Source organism: Thermomyces dupontii (assembly GCF_041956625.1).
Source record: "Thermomyces dupontii strain NRRL 2155 unplaced genomic scaffold VTN31scaffold_10, whole genome shotgun sequence".
In the NCBI taxonomy this organism is placed as follows: Eukaryota; Fungi; Ascomycota; class Eurotiomycetes; order Eurotiales; family Trichocomaceae; genus Thermomyces; species Thermomyces dupontii.
In genome coordinates, this window is record NW_027192316.1 from 644866 (window position 1) to 663042 (window position 18177).

The following is an 18177-nucleotide window of genomic DNA, read 5'->3' on the forward strand; positions in this document are numbered from 1 at the left end:
ACCTATTCGGTTGCATGTACAGTCTAACAGTCATGAATGTATAGCTCCGAGTCATGACACACGAGAACCCGGTTGATTCGACGATTCTGTGTCTACATTTCCACTATCAAGGCTTTTTTTTCTTTATTTCCTTTAAAAAGACTCTTCAATGATGCTCCCGTTGGGCATGCGCCAGCGCCGGCTCCCCCTTCCCAACATGATGCATACACCTATCCGTCTCATCCGGATCATTAAGATGCGTCCAAGGGATCACGCCCTGCTTCTCGCGTAACTCCCGATCCAAATGATAAATCCCATGGCCCGGGTCCTTGGACACCCGCACCGTCTGCTGCAGCAGATCCCCCCAATCCTTGACGTGCCGCGTCATCTTGCACAGGAACCGCCGGTCCAGCGTCGCCGCCAGCGCGAAATTCCCCGTTTTCTCCGCTAAGCCCATCAGCCGCTGCAGGTCTTCCAGCAGGCGCTTCTCCGTGTTGAGGGCTTCGCGCACGGGGTTGATGGGTTCGACGGGCGTGTCGCAAATGTCGCAGGGAGGTACTTCGATGGGGGTCGGCTTGCTGCGCCCGCCGCGCTGGACGAGATATTTTTCGAGCCAGTGGGCATCCATGAGGCATTCAAAGGCGCAGCGCTCATACAGTCTGTGATGGGGAGATGTATTATCAGCATGGTTCGTCTCTAGGTAAAAGTAAATTTCCAAGTTGGGGGAGAGAGAGAAAGGGGAGGGGAGGGGGAGGGAGTTCTAGTACTGGGCAAATCCAAGTAGACACACGTTCGCCCGCGTGGCACTCATGGAGAGCTTTCGGAAGACCATCCACGAGACGAGCTCTTGGTGGATGTGGCCGCGGATGGACTATCAACTTATCCATTAGCATCATCGGTTGGATAGGGGTAAGGGATGGATGGATGGATTATTTTACCTCCTCCACCTCATTCGTGAACCCCGACGTCTTGATACACTCGTCAATGTTCATCGCCGAGATCTCGTGGATCAAGGCCTGCGCTTCTTGAGTCGGCATGTTAGGTGATGGTGATGATGATGATGATGAAGGTTGGCGTTGGAAAAATCGAAACATAAACTTGAATTGTCTAGATCTCCGGAGGATTGATCAGGTTGGCATTCGATACGGAGAGATTTATCTGGATGATGATTATATATATATATATATATGTTGTCAACAGCCAGTGCATAATGATTAGATCACCCTTGGAGGTGTGGTCCGTGATCATCACAAGTCCGGTCATGATATCCGGACCAAACCCTAAGAAATGTCAAAACTTGCCATATTTGGAAATTCATCGGGTTTCTTCCCCAGCGTTTGAAGAAAGGGACAACGTAATTTTGAACACTTGATGATCTTTGATCAAGTCCTAGCGGATACACGAGACCCGTTCTGCAACTTCCGCCCTTTCCTATCCACCCTCTCATCGTTCGGATCAAAACCTCCGTTTCCCCAAAGTGCCCATTCTTCCGTCTCCTTCATGTAATCCTCCGGCCGGAATGGAACCCCTTCTTTCTCCTCCCGCTCCAGCAGCCCAAAAAATCGATCGTAGTCAATCCGCGTGTGCCACTTCCCCTCCACGCGGAACCGCTCCGACGCCAGCAGCACGCAGCAGCTGTGCGCGTGCTCCGCCGCGATGCCGTACCCGAGGCCCCGCCGCTGCAGCTCTTGATGCAAGCCGACCACAAAGGCGGTGACTTCTTCGTAAAACGGTACGTTCTGCATGCTGAGCCCCGCCCCGGCGCTCGTGCTTGTTCCGCAATATGTCACACCCTTGACCTCCACGAAGCAGGGTAGGCCCTTTTCGACCAGATCTGCGTAGCCTTGAATCTCTTCCTCCATGTTGAAGCCCTTGACCAGCGTCAGGCGGAACACCGTACGCTGCATGTGCCGCTTCTCGCGCAGGATCTCGAGGCAGCGCTGGAAGCGTTCCCAATAGTCCCGGTGCAAAGGTCGGTCGATCCGTCGTAGGCTTTCTCGGTTGCTGGCGTCGATCGACACGTACAGCTGTGTGACGCGGCGGAGGGCTGCCAGCTGGTCGGGGTGTTGCGCGTTGCAGACCAAAAAGCTCGAGATTTGCTCGCGGTGCAGCAGCCCGACGAATTCATTGATGTGGGGGTAAAAGATGGGCTCTCCGACAAGGCTCAGCGCGCAGTGTCGGATCCGCATCGCCTCGGCGAACCGCTCTGCTCGCACCCCAGGCACCCCGCGCAGCATCTTGATTTTCTTGTAGTGCCCTTCCTTGACACCTTCAAAGATCATCTCCGGTGGATCGACTTTCCATCGCCACGTCGTCCCGACGGGATTCGTACCATGCCGCCAACAAAACACGCATTTGTTGCTGCAGGACAGAGACGGCGTGGTTTCCATGCAGAGATGCGACTTGATGCCGTAGAATGAGTATTTGTAGCAGGATCCACGTCCGCGAAGAGCGGATTTCGTCCATCGGCAAATCTTTACGCCTGAGTGGGATCCAACAATCGTGTATCCCTGCTTGGTGAGGGCGGCGTAGGTAGGCGACGTCTTTGGAACCATCTCTTTGACCGTCTGTGCGGGTCTTTCAGATGTTGTAAAGTCAACTGGCAGAGGCGCGTTTGATTTCGCAGGCCGAATGTCTTCGAGGTCGACAACTTCTTGCGATCGACGATCCTCTCCAGCCTCATCTTCCTCATCGCTCTCCAATGGGTCTCCGCTACCCGGGACCCCCTCGCCCAGACCACCGTTCCGGCCGATCTCGGTCATAACCTCCACCAGCCCTCTTGTCCACTCTTGCAGTGCGGCTTGCGCGTCGCTCTTGACATCTCCCATGCCCAGCGGGTATGCTCGTTTTTTGTCAGTGAGCTTGGCCATCCAGCGGTCCAGCTCCTTTGCCTGCGAGCAGAATCCTTCTTCTTCCGTCGGCCACCCTTCTCGGTCCCCAAAGCCAAACACTGAATATCCCGCAAGTCCCGACAACGGGGCCGTATTGATGCGAAAGTCATGGTGAATCTCATCGAGGTGGCGGAGAAATGTGTCGACAATGGTGTCGATATTGTACGTCGGAATAAGCAGGCAGTACACGTAGCGAGTCCGGTCAGCGGCAGGCTTAGGCGGGGAAACAAAGTAGTCGTCGAATTCGATTTCAGATAGATCGTGGATCTCAGGAGGTAACAGACCGTGATCGCGCGGGCGTTCTTTGGATTGATTCTCGGCGGCCGTCTGCAGTTCCTCGAAGAGCCATTTCGCACGGGCTTCGGTTGATGCGGTCAAAGAGGCGTAGAAAATTGCCGGCTTGATGAGCAAAGGACCGGCATCGGAAGACACGTTTTGTTTCGCGTTCTTTAACTTGCGGTTTCCAACGACGCGCTTCGGGCCGTCATTTGCTTTCCGTTTGGCGGCAGTTGTCGAAGGATTCGTAGGTTCCGGTGGTTTCACGATATCTGCCTGACGAACATTTTCCTCTGCGACTTTTCCTACAGGACTAAACGGGGGAGTTGACGGAATCTTTGATCGCGAGCGGCGGGAAAAACGGACAGCTACAAAAACCAGAGGAAGCAGCACCAAGACCGGTATGCGGAGGGCATGCCAGGTCGCGAGAAGGTCTGTAAAGTTAGCGACGCCTTTTTTCTCTAAATGGAGCCGCATACCTGCTCCTGCTCCGGTCTCACCTCTCATGGTGTTGCATGGCCGATGATCTCGATCTTTTTTTCGCTCGTTGAAGTGGGATGTTGATTAGCGTTGACCATTCCTAATAGGGTTAGGGCTGACTCTTCTGGAATTCTGATTTGCCATTTTTTCCCCACACGCCTTATCTTATCGACAATCAGCCTGCAACATTACACCTCTGGCATGAGCAGTGAATTCATGCTACGCAGCACTCTTTTGGGAGCTCGTAGTAAAAACTCAGGTCAGTCATTAAGGTGGGAACTGTGGGAACGAACTGTTTTTTGTTATTACTATTTTGCTCGAACCAACAGCTAATCCGTGTTAGGAATGATCGATCCATACTGATTCCATCACCATGGTTGTCCCAGAGGAGAAGCAGGCGCTTCTGGAGGATGTCCGGGATCATGGCATAGACGCCCGTCAGGATACTCACCAGTATGCCAAGTGGCGGCGTCTAATGAGCGGAGTTGTTCATGCCATCGTTCTGTCCTCGACCGCATTTGCGCTTTGGTTCCTGATAACGCGGAATGGATCTCCCATGCATAATGCAACCATCGAGCAACGGGTAGACAATATTCTAAGCACGACGCCACTTTTTGGTTTGTCACTAGCCACGTCTGATTGTGTGTCGGGCGCTAATGATGGCAGATGGCCACAATGACCTCCCCATTCTCATTCGCGCCATGTATGAGAACCACATCTACAACTCGGACTTTGTTGAAAAGTTCACCCACGGCGGACTGTTTGGACATGTTGACCTGCCACGGTTGAGGAAAGGCAAGATTGGCGGCACATTTTGGAGCGTGTATGTCCCATGTCCTGCCAACTGGTCCGACTTTTCAGATGAAACCTACGCCGCGAGTATGTTTGAAACTGCAACGTCCAATTTACGAGTGATGCTGATGGAGCAGGCGTCCGTCAAACCTACGAGCAAGTGGACTTGGTCTCTCGACTCCAGCAACAATTCCCCGACGTGTTTTCCGAACCCGGCAACAGTTCGACTGCAATGGAGTATTTCCGTCAAGGCAAGATCATCTCGCCGTACGGCATCGAAGGCCTGCACTCGATCGGCAATTCGTTTGCCCATCTGCGCGCGTTCCATCAACTGGGTGTGCGGTACGCGACCCTAACACACAACTGCCACAATAGCTTCGCCGACGCTGCGCTGGTCCAAACCCTCCACGGAGTCCAAAAGGCCGAGCCACTGTGGCACGGAGTAAGCGAAAAGGGCAAGAAAGTGGTCTACGAGATGAACCGCCTCGGCATGCTGGTCGACCTCTCCCACGTCAGCCAGGACACCATGCGCGACGTCCTCGGCGCCGGCAAAGACGGCTGGCCAGGCAGTCAAGCACCCGTCATCTTCAGCCACAGCTCCTCGTACGCGGTTTGTCCGCATCCGCGCAACCCGCCGGATGATATCCTGCAGTTGGTCAAGCGAACCGGCTCCCTCGTGATGGTGAATTTCTCCCCAAGCTTCATCAGCTGCACGGCTGGGGATAATGAGAATGGACTGCCGGATTTCTATCCGCCGAACGCGACGCTGTCGCAAGTCGTGGATCATATCGTGCATGTCGGAGAGTTGATCGGTTACGAGCATGTTGGGTTTGGGAGTGACTTTGATGGGATTCCGTCAACGCCGGAGGGGCTAAATGATGTGTCCAAGTATCCGGACCTTGTTGCGGAACTCTTGCGGCGGGGAATCTCGGACGAGGACGTTGCTCGGGTCGTGGGAGGTAATCTGTTGCGCGTATGGGCACAGGTGGATGCGGTAGCTGCGAGGTTGCAGGCTGAGGGCGCCTTGCCGGTGGAAGATGATTTGGATGATTCATTGCAGGCAGTGTACTAATCGGCATGGGTTTGTTTTGTTTTACGCCGACGGCCATTGTGCATAGCGAGTCGATTCTCTTGCAAATCTGGCAGGTTATGGCGCATGCAGAAGTACTGGGGGAATGGACCAAAGGACCTGACTAAACCGACGGCTGTCTTTTGTTCGAGACTGCCTAACTACCTCGGTACCTACCCAGGTAGTTGCATCACACAGGGGTGGCCTATTTATGTACAAGAGTTGCCAGTACAAAGCTCCAGGCAGCACACACAAGACAAGTGCAATAGGCCAACACGCTTCTATCAAAAGACGCAGTTAAATCAATGCATCAACAGATTCTTTGCTTATGAAAAGTCCAGACTGACAGAGTGGTACTCGCCCAACAAATCAGTGTACCAAACTGACCATATAATTTGATGTATATGCCAGCTATTCCCAGTCATAGAATCCAAGTACATAGCGCAGAACGGTACACTGTACGGTTGCATGGATAAAAGCCTGGGACACAGTATTACATCCTCCGTTACCCCGAGGCTGCACTTTGACCCAGTTCCGCGCTGCGAAGCACTCGATCAGTGTTCAACCAGTTTGCTGATCTGTCGACAATTGGCAACACCAGCCGTAGGGATTGAATGGCAAGCTGGCCGAGAGCGGGTATCGATGAACGATCTTGATATTGTTGGCCGTGTGGAGTCCCATGTGGTGAACGGTTGAATGCTGAACAGCTCTGGAGCACGGGCCGGGGCTCCGCGAATGAACCCTCTTATTGAGGTTCACATCCACTCCAGAGTTCGAGTCGAGGTCGTAAAAATAGTATTGGAGATCTGTGCGACGCTTATTTGTCGTAAGAGATATGGTTGCGAAAGGTTAGGAGACGCCCGCCACGCGCAGACATACGCGTCGCAGCGAAGTCTCAATCCTAACGGTCTTCGTAGTGGGCTTGTAAGAGAAATTGCCAGCGTCGTCCACATTGATTGCGTGTCCGGACAGTCTGATTATTTTTGGCGGGAAGGACCAAAGGCAATGGTTGCATACAGCATGCCGTTTTCCTCAGTTAGAAGGCGACGCAGATGAACGAGGCCGTCGAACAGGACTGATAGAGCTGACAAGTGTCGTAGCCGTTGTCCGTTGGTAACTACTTATTGGTTACCGATTGGCGTAATGCTTGGTTGGCAACCGCGTTCGCAGCTCGACCCAAGACTGTAAATATAGGTGCCGGTATGGAATGGCCGTTGTCCGAGTTCGGAGGTTGATGATAATGCTGGCAGGATCAATGCGGATTAAGTACACTGCTTTTTCTGGTGCTAGGTATGCCGAACGGTGTGACTGAACTCGTCGTCAAGTGAAATCGGATGAACTAAGGGCTATTCTAGTGAATAGCATTCGAAACATGTAGCAGTTGATTGATTCGACATTTCGTTGTTAGGTTCGAGATGTGCGAGATCATAAACATGGTGAACGAGAAATTTATGGGGATTCCATGCCGATGTAGAATGTTTGCAGAGAGAATATGCCGCCAACAGTCGGGATTGTGGACAGCCATGAGCAAGTCGCTGGAGAGCAGCAAGATGTGACTTAAATCGGTAGTTTGCTTAGCAACAGGGAGCCAGTTGCAAATGCCTTACTGCTTAGTTTTTGGCGTTTGAAATTTAGTCTGTCGTCTCCAGATAGAGAACAGCCATGCAAATGCGTTTGAATTCATACTCCCTCCAAAGAACGATATGGAATCATGCACGTTGGACCGTCTCAAAGACAACAGCCACCAAAAACCAATTTAGAACCATCCAAACTATCATGCTGAAAGACAACCCAGCCAACGCCAAAACCTATGCCGCCCAAAGTTCATCACATCATGTCAGACATCAAACGGAGTTCGCCTTCATGTCAGCACTGTCCTCCAAGGCAATACTGTCGAGAAAACGGCTCCAAACGAGAAGCGCCTCTCGGGTCTCATCCACGATCCGCTCTGCCAGCTTCCCAGGAAAATTATGTGCATGAGCGGCGAGGAAATCCGACATCGCATCTTTCACCCTCGGATGCTGCAGGACCTCAGACCGCGGGTGCGGCTCATTGCCAACTTCGACGTCCTCCTGAAACTCGTTGATGCGTTTGAGCATCTCCTGCATGTCTTTGAAGATTTGAAAATCTGGGAGTCGGTTCAGCGCTACCCAGTCGAGGTTCGTTAACCGGATCGTCCGGTGCGCTTCGATGGTGGCCCGAATGATGCCTCGCGTCCGGGTGTTATTGTCTAGAACGGGGAAGCTCCGGGCGGGCAAATGCGTCTCTTCCCGTATCATCCGGGCGATGCGAGTGGCGACGATTTCGGCCAGCGATGAATAGACCAAGATGCCCAGAAATGCGAGCTGCATGTACCCGCGCATGTTGACCATGCAGGCCACGGATCCCAGCGCAGCGAGGGTTCCGGTCGTGATCCATAGCCAATGGAGACACTTGTTGGTAAAAGTTGGGACAAACTCCCACGTCCTCCGGCCCCATTTCTCCATGTCATCTTGACGGCCCTTGAATACTACAGTCCCGCCTGCGGGTCGTTGATAAATGGCATAGCGAGTCGTACTATCAACCGGAATAGGCCTCTCGGGTTGATGCACGGCGACAATGGTTGTCATGGAAATGGTCACGCCGGCCAACCAATGCGTGCCGTAGAAGAAGAAAAGAGTTACGGACCAGATGTCGCTGGTCAGAATGCTAAGCACAATGCAAGCTGCCAGCATGGCACCCGTGATGACCGAAATCAAGTGCAAGGAGATTCGGCCGATAGACACCTTCCAGGAAACCGGCCCCATCTGCGGTGTGCCATGCGGGATATGGACCAGCATGAAGTCGTTGTTCGGGTTGCTAGATGACTTGAACGCAATGATATCTTCGAGCCACGAGTTGCTAAAATCCAGAGGCAATTCCTTGAACACCATGTTCGACACCACATTGAGGTTGACCGTGCCCTTGGTACACAGAGTGATGGCAGGGTGGATGGATGAGAATGTTGCCGTCATATGCTCGACCAACACCTGCAGCGGCACCAGTGTGGCCCCGATCATCATCGTGTGCGGCCAGATGAACAAATCGCGGTCATGCTGGGTGTAGAGCCTGGCAGCGCTGGCCTGCGCGCGGGGATTGTGCAGGACCGCGGCCACGCCCAGCGGATCGAAGGTAATGTCATTGTCCTCCTGGAGTCGTGCTTTGAGGTCACTTGGAGCCAGGGGAAGCTTGGCTTGCACTGCAACCGCGTTGAGGAGTAGGGCGGCCAGGGTCGCGAGAGACATCTCGACTAAAACATGGCTGACGAATTGCGTCTGCTCTCGTAGTCATAGTCCTGTTACCCGATATTGAGGTTGGTCGGTTCAAGTATGTCGAATTCAGCTGCCAAACTTCTGTTTCTACGAAGGTGAGTGTTTATCCGATTCGAAACGTGACGTTGTCACGTTGACACTTGACAGTTGGAAAGCAGATCGCCAATCACGCTAATTTAACTCTAGCTGCATGGCATAAAGCTGCATGACAGCGGAGTGCGAATCCAGCATCCAACCTTGGGCTTCCATCATTCAATAACTCGTGCATCTCGCTTTCGGTGATTCAAGGCAAATGGATTCGTACGGAGTACCCTACTGTTGTTCAGTTCACTGTACATACAGTACTCGATAACGCAGGTTGAAGATTGACTGTGTCTGTATTTCTTTCTGTAAGCCGAGATATGTAACTAAGGCCCGACGAGAAAACTGCGATGGAGAAATGACATGTTGATTTCTTCTTGGAGGCTGGAATCCTCCAGCGCAAGCCACATCAAACTCTGCAGTGAAAATTCTGACCGACCTCTTGATTCCCGCTGCTGATTGGCAGATCAGGCCGGAGCACCGGGCCGGAAGAGCCCAGAGGATCCTGATCCGACACTCCCATTGGTCGAAAGTCTCTTCCAGCACTGGCTCCAGCAGTCCAGCTTCGCCCAAACAGAACAAACAAAGCAAACAAGACAAACGCCGTGAAAAATTTTTCCTCTCGCTAGCGGCCGTCCCTGGCTCCACCCAGAGGCATAAATACCGCCCTTCCCCCAGGCCCCTTTCTTTCTCAACTCAGGCGACGATACTTCTAAGAATCACTTCATTAGGAGACGTCCCATCACTGAATTCCGAAATTCAGCCACAAAGCTCACCCTTGCTGATGACCGGTGATGTCCTCGATGCCCTAAAGTGAATGGCAGGATCGGTCCGGAAGGACTTGATCGTACTCCCGCGCAGACTTCTCGTGGTGTCCCTTCTCTGGGGTCCTGCGTAGATGGTCTAGGGAGTGGTGATGATCTTTACCTTGCTCCGGTGTCAGGCTTCGGTCGGCTGGACTTGGTGGGTGTCGAGGAGGTCTGAAAGGCCTTTTTTTTAACACTTTGTGTAGGTAGCTTTGTAGTCTAGCTGAACATTGATTCGTTCTGGAGATTTTCTTTTCTCTCGTAGCAGATGTGATTTTGGAGTCTACTTAATAGGTAGTGCCGCGAAGATTACATGGTCATCATTAACATGGTCATTGTGCCTGTGAAACTGACTACTGCTTGCCTCTGTCACCTTTGTCGTCTCCCTTGGGCCCGCGTCCTCTGCCTCGACCACGAGACCGTCCTCCAGACTTGCCCGACCGGCCAGATGATGGAGTCGGAGACGACGACCCTTGTTGAGAGGAATCTGCGGTGGCCTTCCCTTTGCCCTGCGAGGACGGCGGATTTCTTCGCTCAAGAACCACAACCTGGCTCTGCGCGACCGTCACAGGGCTGGCGGCGATGGCTCTTTGCAGACCCTCAGGCGTGGCAAAGTCCACGTACCCAAACCCCTTTCTTCGGTCAATCTCGACGTTCACCACATCGCCGAATGCGCTGAACGTAGACTGGATAAGTGCTTCCGTGACGCCCTGCGATGGGTTTGCATGTTTGAGGAACGCCTGCGTAGCGCTGGGGTTGACTGGACCGGCTTTGGCTTGCGATTGCTTGGGTGGCTTTGCTGCTGGCGCGGGAGGGATGTCGGTGATGGCGCTCTCTATTTGTGCTGCGGTAGACTTATGCTTCTGCGATTCTTGATGTCCTTTCCCCGTACTGGCCTGCTTTGAAGGCGCGGGACTCCCAGTAGAAGAAACTTCTTCGAGTGATTGCTCGTCCTTGGCAGCAGAATCGGCAGTGGTCGCTGATTTTCCACCACGACGGCGGCCGCCAGAATCCTGGGGTGGCGCCTTGCCTCGATCTCGTTGGCCCTCCGCTTGTGTGTCTGGTGGTTGGCTGCCGGCTTCCTTTGCAGCTGCCTTTGCCTGTTTGCCTGCAGCCTGCTTGGTTGCAATCTTGACGGCTTCCTTTGTAGCTTTTTTCGCCTTGCTGGCCTTCTTCTCTGCTGGACGGTCCTTATCCTTGTCTGCCCGTTTGAGGAGTTTCTTTGCCTGGCTTTTATCCTCTTTTGTCTCGGCCTTTGCGCCCTTGTCGCCCTTGGCGTGCTTGGATGGCCGCGATGGGGTCTCCTTGACCTTGTTGGCCTTCTTATCCTTGAGGTATTGCACCAGGGGTGTGATTGTCACTTCTTCCTGAGGCTGCTCCTCCAAGTCTTCTATGGGCGCTGGCTTCGGGACGGGTTGAGTTAGACTTTCGAGGAACGCAATGAATTCCTGGTCTTGGTCGATTGTGCCTTGCCGCCCATCTTTGCGAGATCGGTTGCTGGGAACCTTAGCGTAGGGAGCGAACTCAACGGTCGGAGGGCCGAGGAGGACGGGATCATTCCACGAGTTCAGCGCATCGCGAAATGTCGTGGCTTTGACTTTCTCGGCGAGGGAGGAGATCAAGTCTCCCGAAACCACGTGGAGGTAAGCTCGAGACGGTCGAGCGGGCTTCGCAGGACTGCTTGGACGTTAACTTCCCATGTTGCGAAATGTGTATTAGAAAACGGCATATATACCCTTTTGAAACTTTTCCTGGCTTGTACTGATACCAATCAACTCTCCCTCGACCCGGCAGCCAATCTTCCCCCAAACGCGTTTCGAACTCGCGCTGTGTCAACCCTGGCGGGAGTCTTCTCACCACCAGCTTCAGGCGCGGGGCCGGCGGCTTTGATCCGCCCTTAGCCTGTGTCGTAGACGATTTCTGTGTCGCCGAGGCGGGAATCGGAATCACGCCGGCGGCGGGTTTCGCGGGGGTTTGAGCTTGAGCCATAGCGGGATGGTGGGATGGCTGTCCAGACGATGTGTGATGGGGCGCTTCAAAAAGGCGGGGATGTAGACCTATGACTGAAGGAGAGCATGCGTCGGGACATGTCTACGTAGAGAAATGTGAATAACGACGCGGACAAGGCATGACACTCTCTCTCCCTCTCTTTCTCTGCGTTACCAGTAAAGAGTATTTCTGACTGATCGAAGGCGGTCAGAATTGCTCGGTTTTATCCGCGGCCACCGCGGGTCACCCAAGACCAGTTCCGGCGGCTGTCAGTCCCAGGGTGCCTCTGCGCATCGCCTCAAATCACTCCGAAACCTCCTCCAGCCGTTCAATCTGTCGTCTCCGGCACGAATTTTTTTATTTCTCTGCGAAAGAACCTGCATTTGGTCTTCCTGTCTTGTCGCAGCATTGCTCGAGAGTCACCCCTAGAGTTGCATCACACCCCTTATCATGGAGCGAAAGGTGCCCCAACCGGGCCCAGCCAAACTCAAACGCAATGCCGGAGTGGATGAATGGCTGGAGGCAGCGAAGGACTGCAAGTACCTGTCGGAGCATCACATGAAACAGCTATGCGAAATCGTCAAGGAATACATGATGGAAGGTGAGGAACGCCCTTGGTTGGAAGTGCGCCGCAAAAAGGTTTTCGCGCTCGCTCATCATGGATTCTAGAATCAAATATCCAGCCCGTCTCCACGCCGGTGACAATATGCGGCGATATCCACGGACAGTTTTACGACCTTCTCGAATTGTTCCGCGTCGCTGGGGGGATGCCCAACGAGCCCAATGTTGAACCCCCCGTTACGGCCACCTCCGTCATCACGTCCGATGATATTGAGCCTCCGTCGACGATTACGGATCCAAAGTTGCGGAAGAGGATCAGGTCATCAGACGAACCTCGAGGGGACGACGAGGAGGACAGCGCGAGTGGACGATCACGGTCCGGCAGTGGGGTGTCTGTGAGCACTGGTCCGACCGGCAACTTCGTATTCCTGGGGGATTATGTCGACCGGGGATATTTTAGTCTGGAGACATTGACGCTGTTGCTGTGTTTGAAGGCGAAGTCCGTCTGCCTTGATTTCCTCAATTAAGCCCCCAAGCTGATCGCAATAATCTAGATACCCGGATCGGATCACTCTGGTTCGCGGGAACCACGAGTCTCGGCAAATAACGCAGATCTACGGTTTCTACGAGGAGTGCCTGCAAAAATACGGCAACGCATCCGTGTGGAAAGCATGCTGTCAAGTCTTTGACTTTATGACCCTGGGTGCCATCATCGACGGGACCATTCTCTGCGTGCACGGGGGGTTGAGCCCTGAGATTCGGACTCTAGACCAAGTGCGCGTCGTTGCGCGGGCGCAGGAAATCCCGCACGTTGGTGCTTTTTGCGACCTGGTTTGGTCGGATCCGGAAGATATCGAGACGTGGGGTGTGAGCCCACGTGGAGCTGGTATGTTTGGATCTCAATCCCATGTCAGTTCGTTGCTGACTGTCCAAGGCTGGCTTTTTGGAGACAAAGTGGCGGACGAGTTCTGCCATGTCAATGACCTGACGCTCATCGCGCGGGCCCACCAGTTGGTGAACGAAGGGTACAAATACCACTTTGCGAAGCAGAACGTGGTAACCGTCTGGAGCGCGCCAAACTACTGCTATCGCTGCGGAAACCTGGCGTCCGTTTGCGAGATCCGCGAGGATCTCAAGCCGACATTCAAACTATTCAGCGCGGTGTCGGACGACCTGCGCCACGAGCCAGTGTCGCGACCGGGACGAAGCGAGTATTTCCTGTGATGACGACTTGATGTTTTGTGATGTCTGCCTAGTTTGCATGGTGCATTGGCGTTTGGATTTGGGGGGGTTCGTTTCGATTCGATTTTCTGTCATCGCTAGATGTATGATAGGATATCGGCCATGACATGACGTGACGTGACGTGTCAGACGTTTTGTATGAGCAGTTATGATTAGACACTGGAAATACTCTGGCAACTGATTATTCGAGTATTACTACAAGCATTGTTTTAAACTTTTTTTTTTTTTTTTTTTTTTTGTATTTGTTTAACGCCCTGTGGATCCGCGCCCAGGGAGGCACGTGATCAGAGCCAGGCTTGGCTATAGGGCGGGCCGAGTGTAGCGGCCGCTTCTACGGTACATTTTATGTACATGGCATCGTTGGGATGTCGAGGGTCCGACAGAGCCCTACATCATGATGGTATCTCGTTGTTCTTTTCTTCTGCCCATTGGGCAGATCTCGTTGTAGAACTGGGTGGCTGTGATCCACCTGTGAAATTCCTGGGCGCCGCCCGCCGTTGCGAGCATGTCTCTTAGGTTGCACTGCGGCTTCACTGCTGGTGTCCCTCTGGCCCTTCTGCAGAAGTAGAAGTGTGTCGGGGACTTTGATCTGCCACACTTGCAGAGGCACTCGGCGTCCTCGTGTCCGAAGCGGATGTGGTAGTCTTCGAAGTCGCCGTGTTCCGTGCGGCAGGCGTAGAGTTTGCCGAGTGTGTATCGTGGGAGTTTCCACTCGGTAGGGCCTTTCTCCAGTGGCATTTCCAGCTCTCTGTAGCTCCTTGGCATCTGGCTGGACCAGTATTCTCGGAAGGCGTGTTTAAATTGTTCGTTGGCCTTTCTCCTGGCGTACGCCAGGGTGGCGGGGGTGTCGCTTTGTTGGAGGGCTGAACGGTGTATCGGTAACATAGCTGGTTTTCATCTCAGCAATGAAACTACTAGTATGAACTGCTGCGCTTTTAATACCGAAAGCTCGTCATGTGACCCGCATTCTGCCACCAAATCAGCCTGACCTTGACCACGGGCTTCATCGGCAACAACATGAGGGAAGAACCATCAGCTCTCTGCCAGAATGCCCTCCCGAATAGAATCGACGCAGGAAGCGTTGCGTACACGCTTCCTCTGACACCAGTCGAAATCTCGAATGTCCCTGGAGTCTAACAGTTCGACCGACGGCAAGATCCGGGCTGAGGAACAACAGCAACAGCTTGGACGTCGTGATTGCCATGGACATGGACCAAGTAAGATCAATTCCCATCCCCTCCCCACCTTCTTGCGGTTACGATAGAGGATTAATATCAGGAATGAAAATTTTAAAAAACGAAAAGGTGGAAATGAGTCCGAGTCGCTGCTAACCGCCTGCTCCCGCAGCGATCATGGCGGCGGGGTATCCCTCGCCAACGGCATGTTTGCCATTTATTCCACCGCCGCGAAGCCCTCATCATTGCAGACAAGAGACGAAGATAATGGTCATCGATTACACGATACAGCACGGGCAGTCACTGCAGTGCTCCCCGTATACACTGCCTGGCAGGAGATTACTACTACTACTACTCCTACTATCACCACCAGCGACAACAGCGGAGGCGCAAACCTGATTTCCCTCCCCCGAGAAGGAGGAGGAGGAAGCCAATTTGCACAGTGTACAGACGGCTCGACCCTCTCTCGCCGACCATGGTTTCTACTCAACGCCGCGCGCAGCCCTTCCCACTGCATCGTCGGCCAGGGCGATGTCATCCAGACCTTACTCGCGACGTTGCAACGGCCCTGGTGCGTCCTGGAACTCTGCTGCATAGAGGACGTCGAGGTGCTCGCCGCCGTGCTCGAGTTCGCTGCGCAAGCCCAGCGACTTGATCCTGGGCGGCTCTACGACTCGGCCGTGTATCTCCTGCGCTGGGAGCTGGACATGCGTGGAGAACAACCACTACCACGTCGACGACGATCGCCTGGCCCCTCGCAGGATGTCCACGAACTGCGCACCGTTTGTGACGCCGTCTTCCCGCCGAGCGCCGCATCGTTCGATGGCTTCTGGATCCGGATGATCTGTGTCTGTGCCGTCGAGATGGGCGTGCCGTTCTCGGCTGTCGTGCGGTTGCTCAGTGGGATGCAGAGCTGGGTGGAGGTGTGCCCCGCAAAGTTGCGCGTTGATGAACGGCGCGGGATTTTCTCCGAGATTGCTCATCTTTCGGCCATCTACGCGCGAGCTTTGGGAAAATTGGCGGAGCTTGTAGCTTGATCTTTTAGCATTCGATTACATTAGGCGTAATGGGACTTGGCTTGCATGGACTATGTACATAAGGTACTTGCATAAACGTAGAGGATAAACGTAATAACGCCGAATTATTCCCTTTGCATGTACACCTGGAGTAACTAATAATCCGTACTGGAAACATAAATTCATGTTGTTTCGGCTGTTTAATATCCCGACGGATCAATTTATCCCGAACCAAATCCCCGCCTTACTTCACAACTCCGTTCGTACGTCACTACGCAATGTACAATGTGGCTCCAGTTAATGCTCCAATTCATCAACATGAAGACATGATTGAATTGTCATGCTTTTCCTACACACAAGTCATAAATACAGACATCATTCAGCCAAACAACGCTTCGCCCAGGTAGATGCGAACCGTCTTGACCTCGGTGTAGTTCTCCAGCGCATACGAGCCCAGTTCACGGCCAATGCCAGACTCCTTGTAGCCACCGAAGGGCGACTGGTAGTGGATCATGTTGTAGTTGTTGACCCAAACGGTACTGCAACCATGTCAGCAAAGCACAATCTCAATAGACGGCGCATGGCTACTTACCCCGCCCGCAGGGCATTCGACACGCGAATGGCAGTGTTGATGTTCTCCGTGTGCACCGCAGCGGCCAGACCGTAAACGGTCTTGTTCGCAATGCGGATGGCCTCCTCCTCATCCTTGAACTTCTGGACCGTGCAAACGGGCCCGAAGATCTCCTCCTGGACGATCTTCATGTTCTCGTTGACATCGGTGAAGATGGTCGGCTGGATGAAGTAGCCCTTGTCGCCATGGCGGGCACCGCCAGTCACCACCTTGGCGCCGGACTTCTTCCCGTCCTCAATGTAGCCCATGATCCGGTCGAACTGCACCTGCGACACCTGCGGGCCCTGGAAGGTGTCGGGCTCGAAGGGGTTGCCGACCTTGTTGGCCAGCGTGCGCTCCTTGAAGCGCTCCAGGAACTTGTCGTAGATCGACTCGTGGACCAGAATGCGCGAGCCGGCGCAGCAGCACTGCCCATGGTTGAAGTAGATACCGAAGTTGACCCAGGAGATGGCATTGTCAATGTTGGCATCGGGGAAGACAATGTTGGGCGACTTGCCACCCAGCTCCAAAGTGACCTTCTTCAGGTTGCTCTTGGCCGCCGCCTGCAGGATGGTCCGGCCCACCAGCGTCGACCCGGTAAAGGCGACCTTGTCGATGTCCATGTGATGGGAGATGGCAGCACCGGCAACCTTACCGAAACCGGAGAGGATGTTGATCACACCGGGCGGAAAGCCGGCCTCTTTGACCAGCTTGGCGGCATACAGGCCCGACAGCGGTGTCTGTTCGGCGGTCTTCAGTACGACCGTGTTGCCGGCGGCAATGGCAGGACCAATCTTCCAGGCCCACATGAGCAGCGGGAAGTTCCAGGGAATGATTTGACCGCAGACGCCGACGGGTTCATGACGCGTGTAGGTCAGCCAGCCGGGCTCGGTGTCGATGGTCTGACCCACGAGCTTGTCGGCCCAGCCGCCGTAGTAGCGCAGGCAACCGGCGGAGTTGATCACGTCACCTTTCGCCTGGGACAGGGGCTTGCCGTTGTCGAGGGACTCGATGGCAGCCAGAATGTCAATGTCCCGCTCGAACAGGTCGGCCAGCTTGGTCAAGAGGCGGCCTCGGTTCGACGGAGTCGTCTCCTTCCAAACGCCCTCGAGGGCGGTACGGGCCGCCTTCACGGCGATGTCGACATCCTTCTCGGTAGCCTCATGGACGGCCACGATGGGCTTCTCGTCCACGGGGTTGATGGTCTCGAAGGTCTTGCCGTCGACCCCCTTGACGAACTCGTTGTTGATGAACCTGGAGGGGCGCTGTCAGCTCGGACGGTTGGCATTGATGTGAATGGGGGACAGGGACCCTACAAGCCCAGAGGCTGCTCGTATTTAACGGTAGGCGTGGTGATCTCCTGCACGAGAGCCATGATTGCGGGTTCGTTTGAAAACGGGGGACAAGAAGAGGAAGAGGGAAAACCGGGCTGGAGGCGAGCAGGGAGGGCCTGGTGCTCCTTTTTATGCTTGCGGGCCGTCCTCCGTCGCACCTTCCCTCTGGGTCTGGGAGACTCTGCGGGGTTCCCAGTCTAACTTCTGCCCGCCTTCCTAGGCTGTGTAGTTCCTGCTGGATCCGGACATGGGGGAACTTGGAACGATGTTTGACAGGGCCCGATCTGATTGGCCGGACCGTGCCTGGATTCTCACTCGGAGAAGGTGCGAGGGTTTCTTTCTTCCATTCTTCTAAGGTAGGCAAGTATGTACTGTACTGTATGAGTGTATGACTTAGTAATCACAATGCAGATGCCACTCCCCGCATCTGCTCTTAGAAGCTTCCCTTGCCTCGGCCTTCCTTTACCCCGGGAGAATTCTGCAGTGCCACCTGCTGCAGTCCATCCAGAATTCCAGATACACTCGGGAAGCCTATCATGTTTTTCCCGGTTGGATTGATACAAATGGCCCGGAAATATACCCCGGC

At 54.0% G+C, this 18177-nt stretch overlaps 9 protein-coding genes across 9 annotated transcripts; 3 read left to right on the top strand and 6 right to left on the bottom strand.

Moving 5' to 3' along the window:
* Positions 1 to 145: 145 nt before the first annotated feature.
* Positions 146 to 1016, bottom strand: VTN31DRAFT_2041 (uncharacterized protein; the record flags this gene model as incomplete). Its single annotated transcript, XM_069402166.1, has 3 exons — positions 146 to 638; positions 747 to 850; positions 918 to 1016. 3 exons carry the CDS (start codon positions 1014 to 1016, stop codon positions 146 to 148), a joined length of 696 nt encoding a protein of 231 aa, XP_069257670.1.
* A 345-nt stretch (positions 1017 to 1361) lies between these two features.
* On the bottom strand, positions 1362 to 3653 carry VTN31DRAFT_2042 (uncharacterized protein; the record flags this gene model as incomplete). The annotated part of the gene is made up of 2 exons (XM_069402167.1): positions 1362 to 3580; positions 3626 to 3653. 2 exons carry the CDS (start codon positions 3651 to 3653, stop codon positions 1362 to 1364), a joined length of 2247 nt encoding a protein of 748 aa, XP_069257671.1.
* Positions 3654 to 3999: 346 nt separating this feature from the next.
* Positions 4000 to 5490, top strand: VTN31DRAFT_2043 (uncharacterized protein; the record flags this gene model as incomplete). The annotated part of the gene is made up of 3 exons (XM_069402168.1): positions 4000 to 4243; positions 4293 to 4505; positions 4556 to 5490. The coding sequence occupies 3 exons, from the start codon at positions 4000 to 4002 to the stop codon at positions 5488 to 5490; spliced, it is 1392 nt and encodes a 463-aa protein (XP_069257672.1).
* Positions 5491 to 7331: 1841 nt separating this feature from the next.
* Positions 7332 to 8750, bottom strand: VTN31DRAFT_2044 (uncharacterized protein; the record flags this gene model as incomplete). Its single annotated transcript, XM_069402169.1, has 1 exon — positions 7332 to 8750. The coding sequence occupies one exon, from the start codon at positions 8748 to 8750 to the stop codon at positions 7332 to 7334; it is 1419 nt and encodes a 472-aa protein (XP_069257673.1).
* Positions 8751 to 10017: 1267 nt separating this feature from the next.
* Positions 10018 to 11653, bottom strand: VTN31DRAFT_2045 (uncharacterized protein; the record flags this gene model as incomplete). Its single annotated transcript, XM_069402170.1, has 2 exons — positions 10018 to 11341; positions 11400 to 11653. The coding sequence occupies 2 exons, from the start codon at positions 11651 to 11653 to the stop codon at positions 10018 to 10020; spliced, it is 1578 nt and encodes a 525-aa protein (XP_069257674.1).
* A 450-nt stretch (positions 11654 to 12103) lies between these two features.
* On the top strand, positions 12104 to 13438 carry VTN31DRAFT_2046 (uncharacterized protein; the record flags this gene model as incomplete). The annotated part of the gene is made up of 4 exons (XM_069402171.1): positions 12104 to 12254; positions 12323 to 12713; positions 12769 to 13100; positions 13149 to 13438. The coding sequence occupies 4 exons, from the start codon at positions 12104 to 12106 to the stop codon at positions 13436 to 13438; spliced, it is 1164 nt and encodes a 387-aa protein (XP_069257675.1).
* Positions 13439 to 13843: 405 nt separating this feature from the next.
* VTN31DRAFT_2047 (uncharacterized protein) lies at positions 13844 to 14341 on the bottom strand (the record flags this gene model as incomplete). The annotated part of the gene is made up of 1 exon (XM_069402172.1): positions 13844 to 14341. The coding sequence occupies one exon, from the start codon at positions 14339 to 14341 to the stop codon at positions 13844 to 13846; it is 498 nt and encodes a 165-aa protein (XP_069257676.1).
* A 235-nt stretch (positions 14342 to 14576) lies between these two features.
* Positions 14577 to 15668, top strand: VTN31DRAFT_2048 (uncharacterized protein; the record flags this gene model as incomplete). Its single annotated transcript, XM_069402173.1, has 2 exons — positions 14577 to 14673; positions 14761 to 15668. 2 exons carry the CDS (start codon positions 14577 to 14579, stop codon positions 15666 to 15668), a joined length of 1005 nt encoding a protein of 334 aa, XP_069257677.1.
* Positions 15669 to 16026: 358 nt separating this feature from the next.
* VTN31DRAFT_2049 (uncharacterized protein) lies at positions 16027 to 17066 on the bottom strand (the record flags this gene model as incomplete). The annotated part of the gene is made up of 2 exons (XM_069402174.1): positions 16027 to 16186; positions 16240 to 17066. The coding sequence occupies 2 exons, from the start codon at positions 17064 to 17066 to the stop codon at positions 16027 to 16029; spliced, it is 987 nt and encodes a 328-aa protein (XP_069257678.1).
* Between the last annotated feature and the right edge of the window lie 1111 nt (positions 17067 to 18177).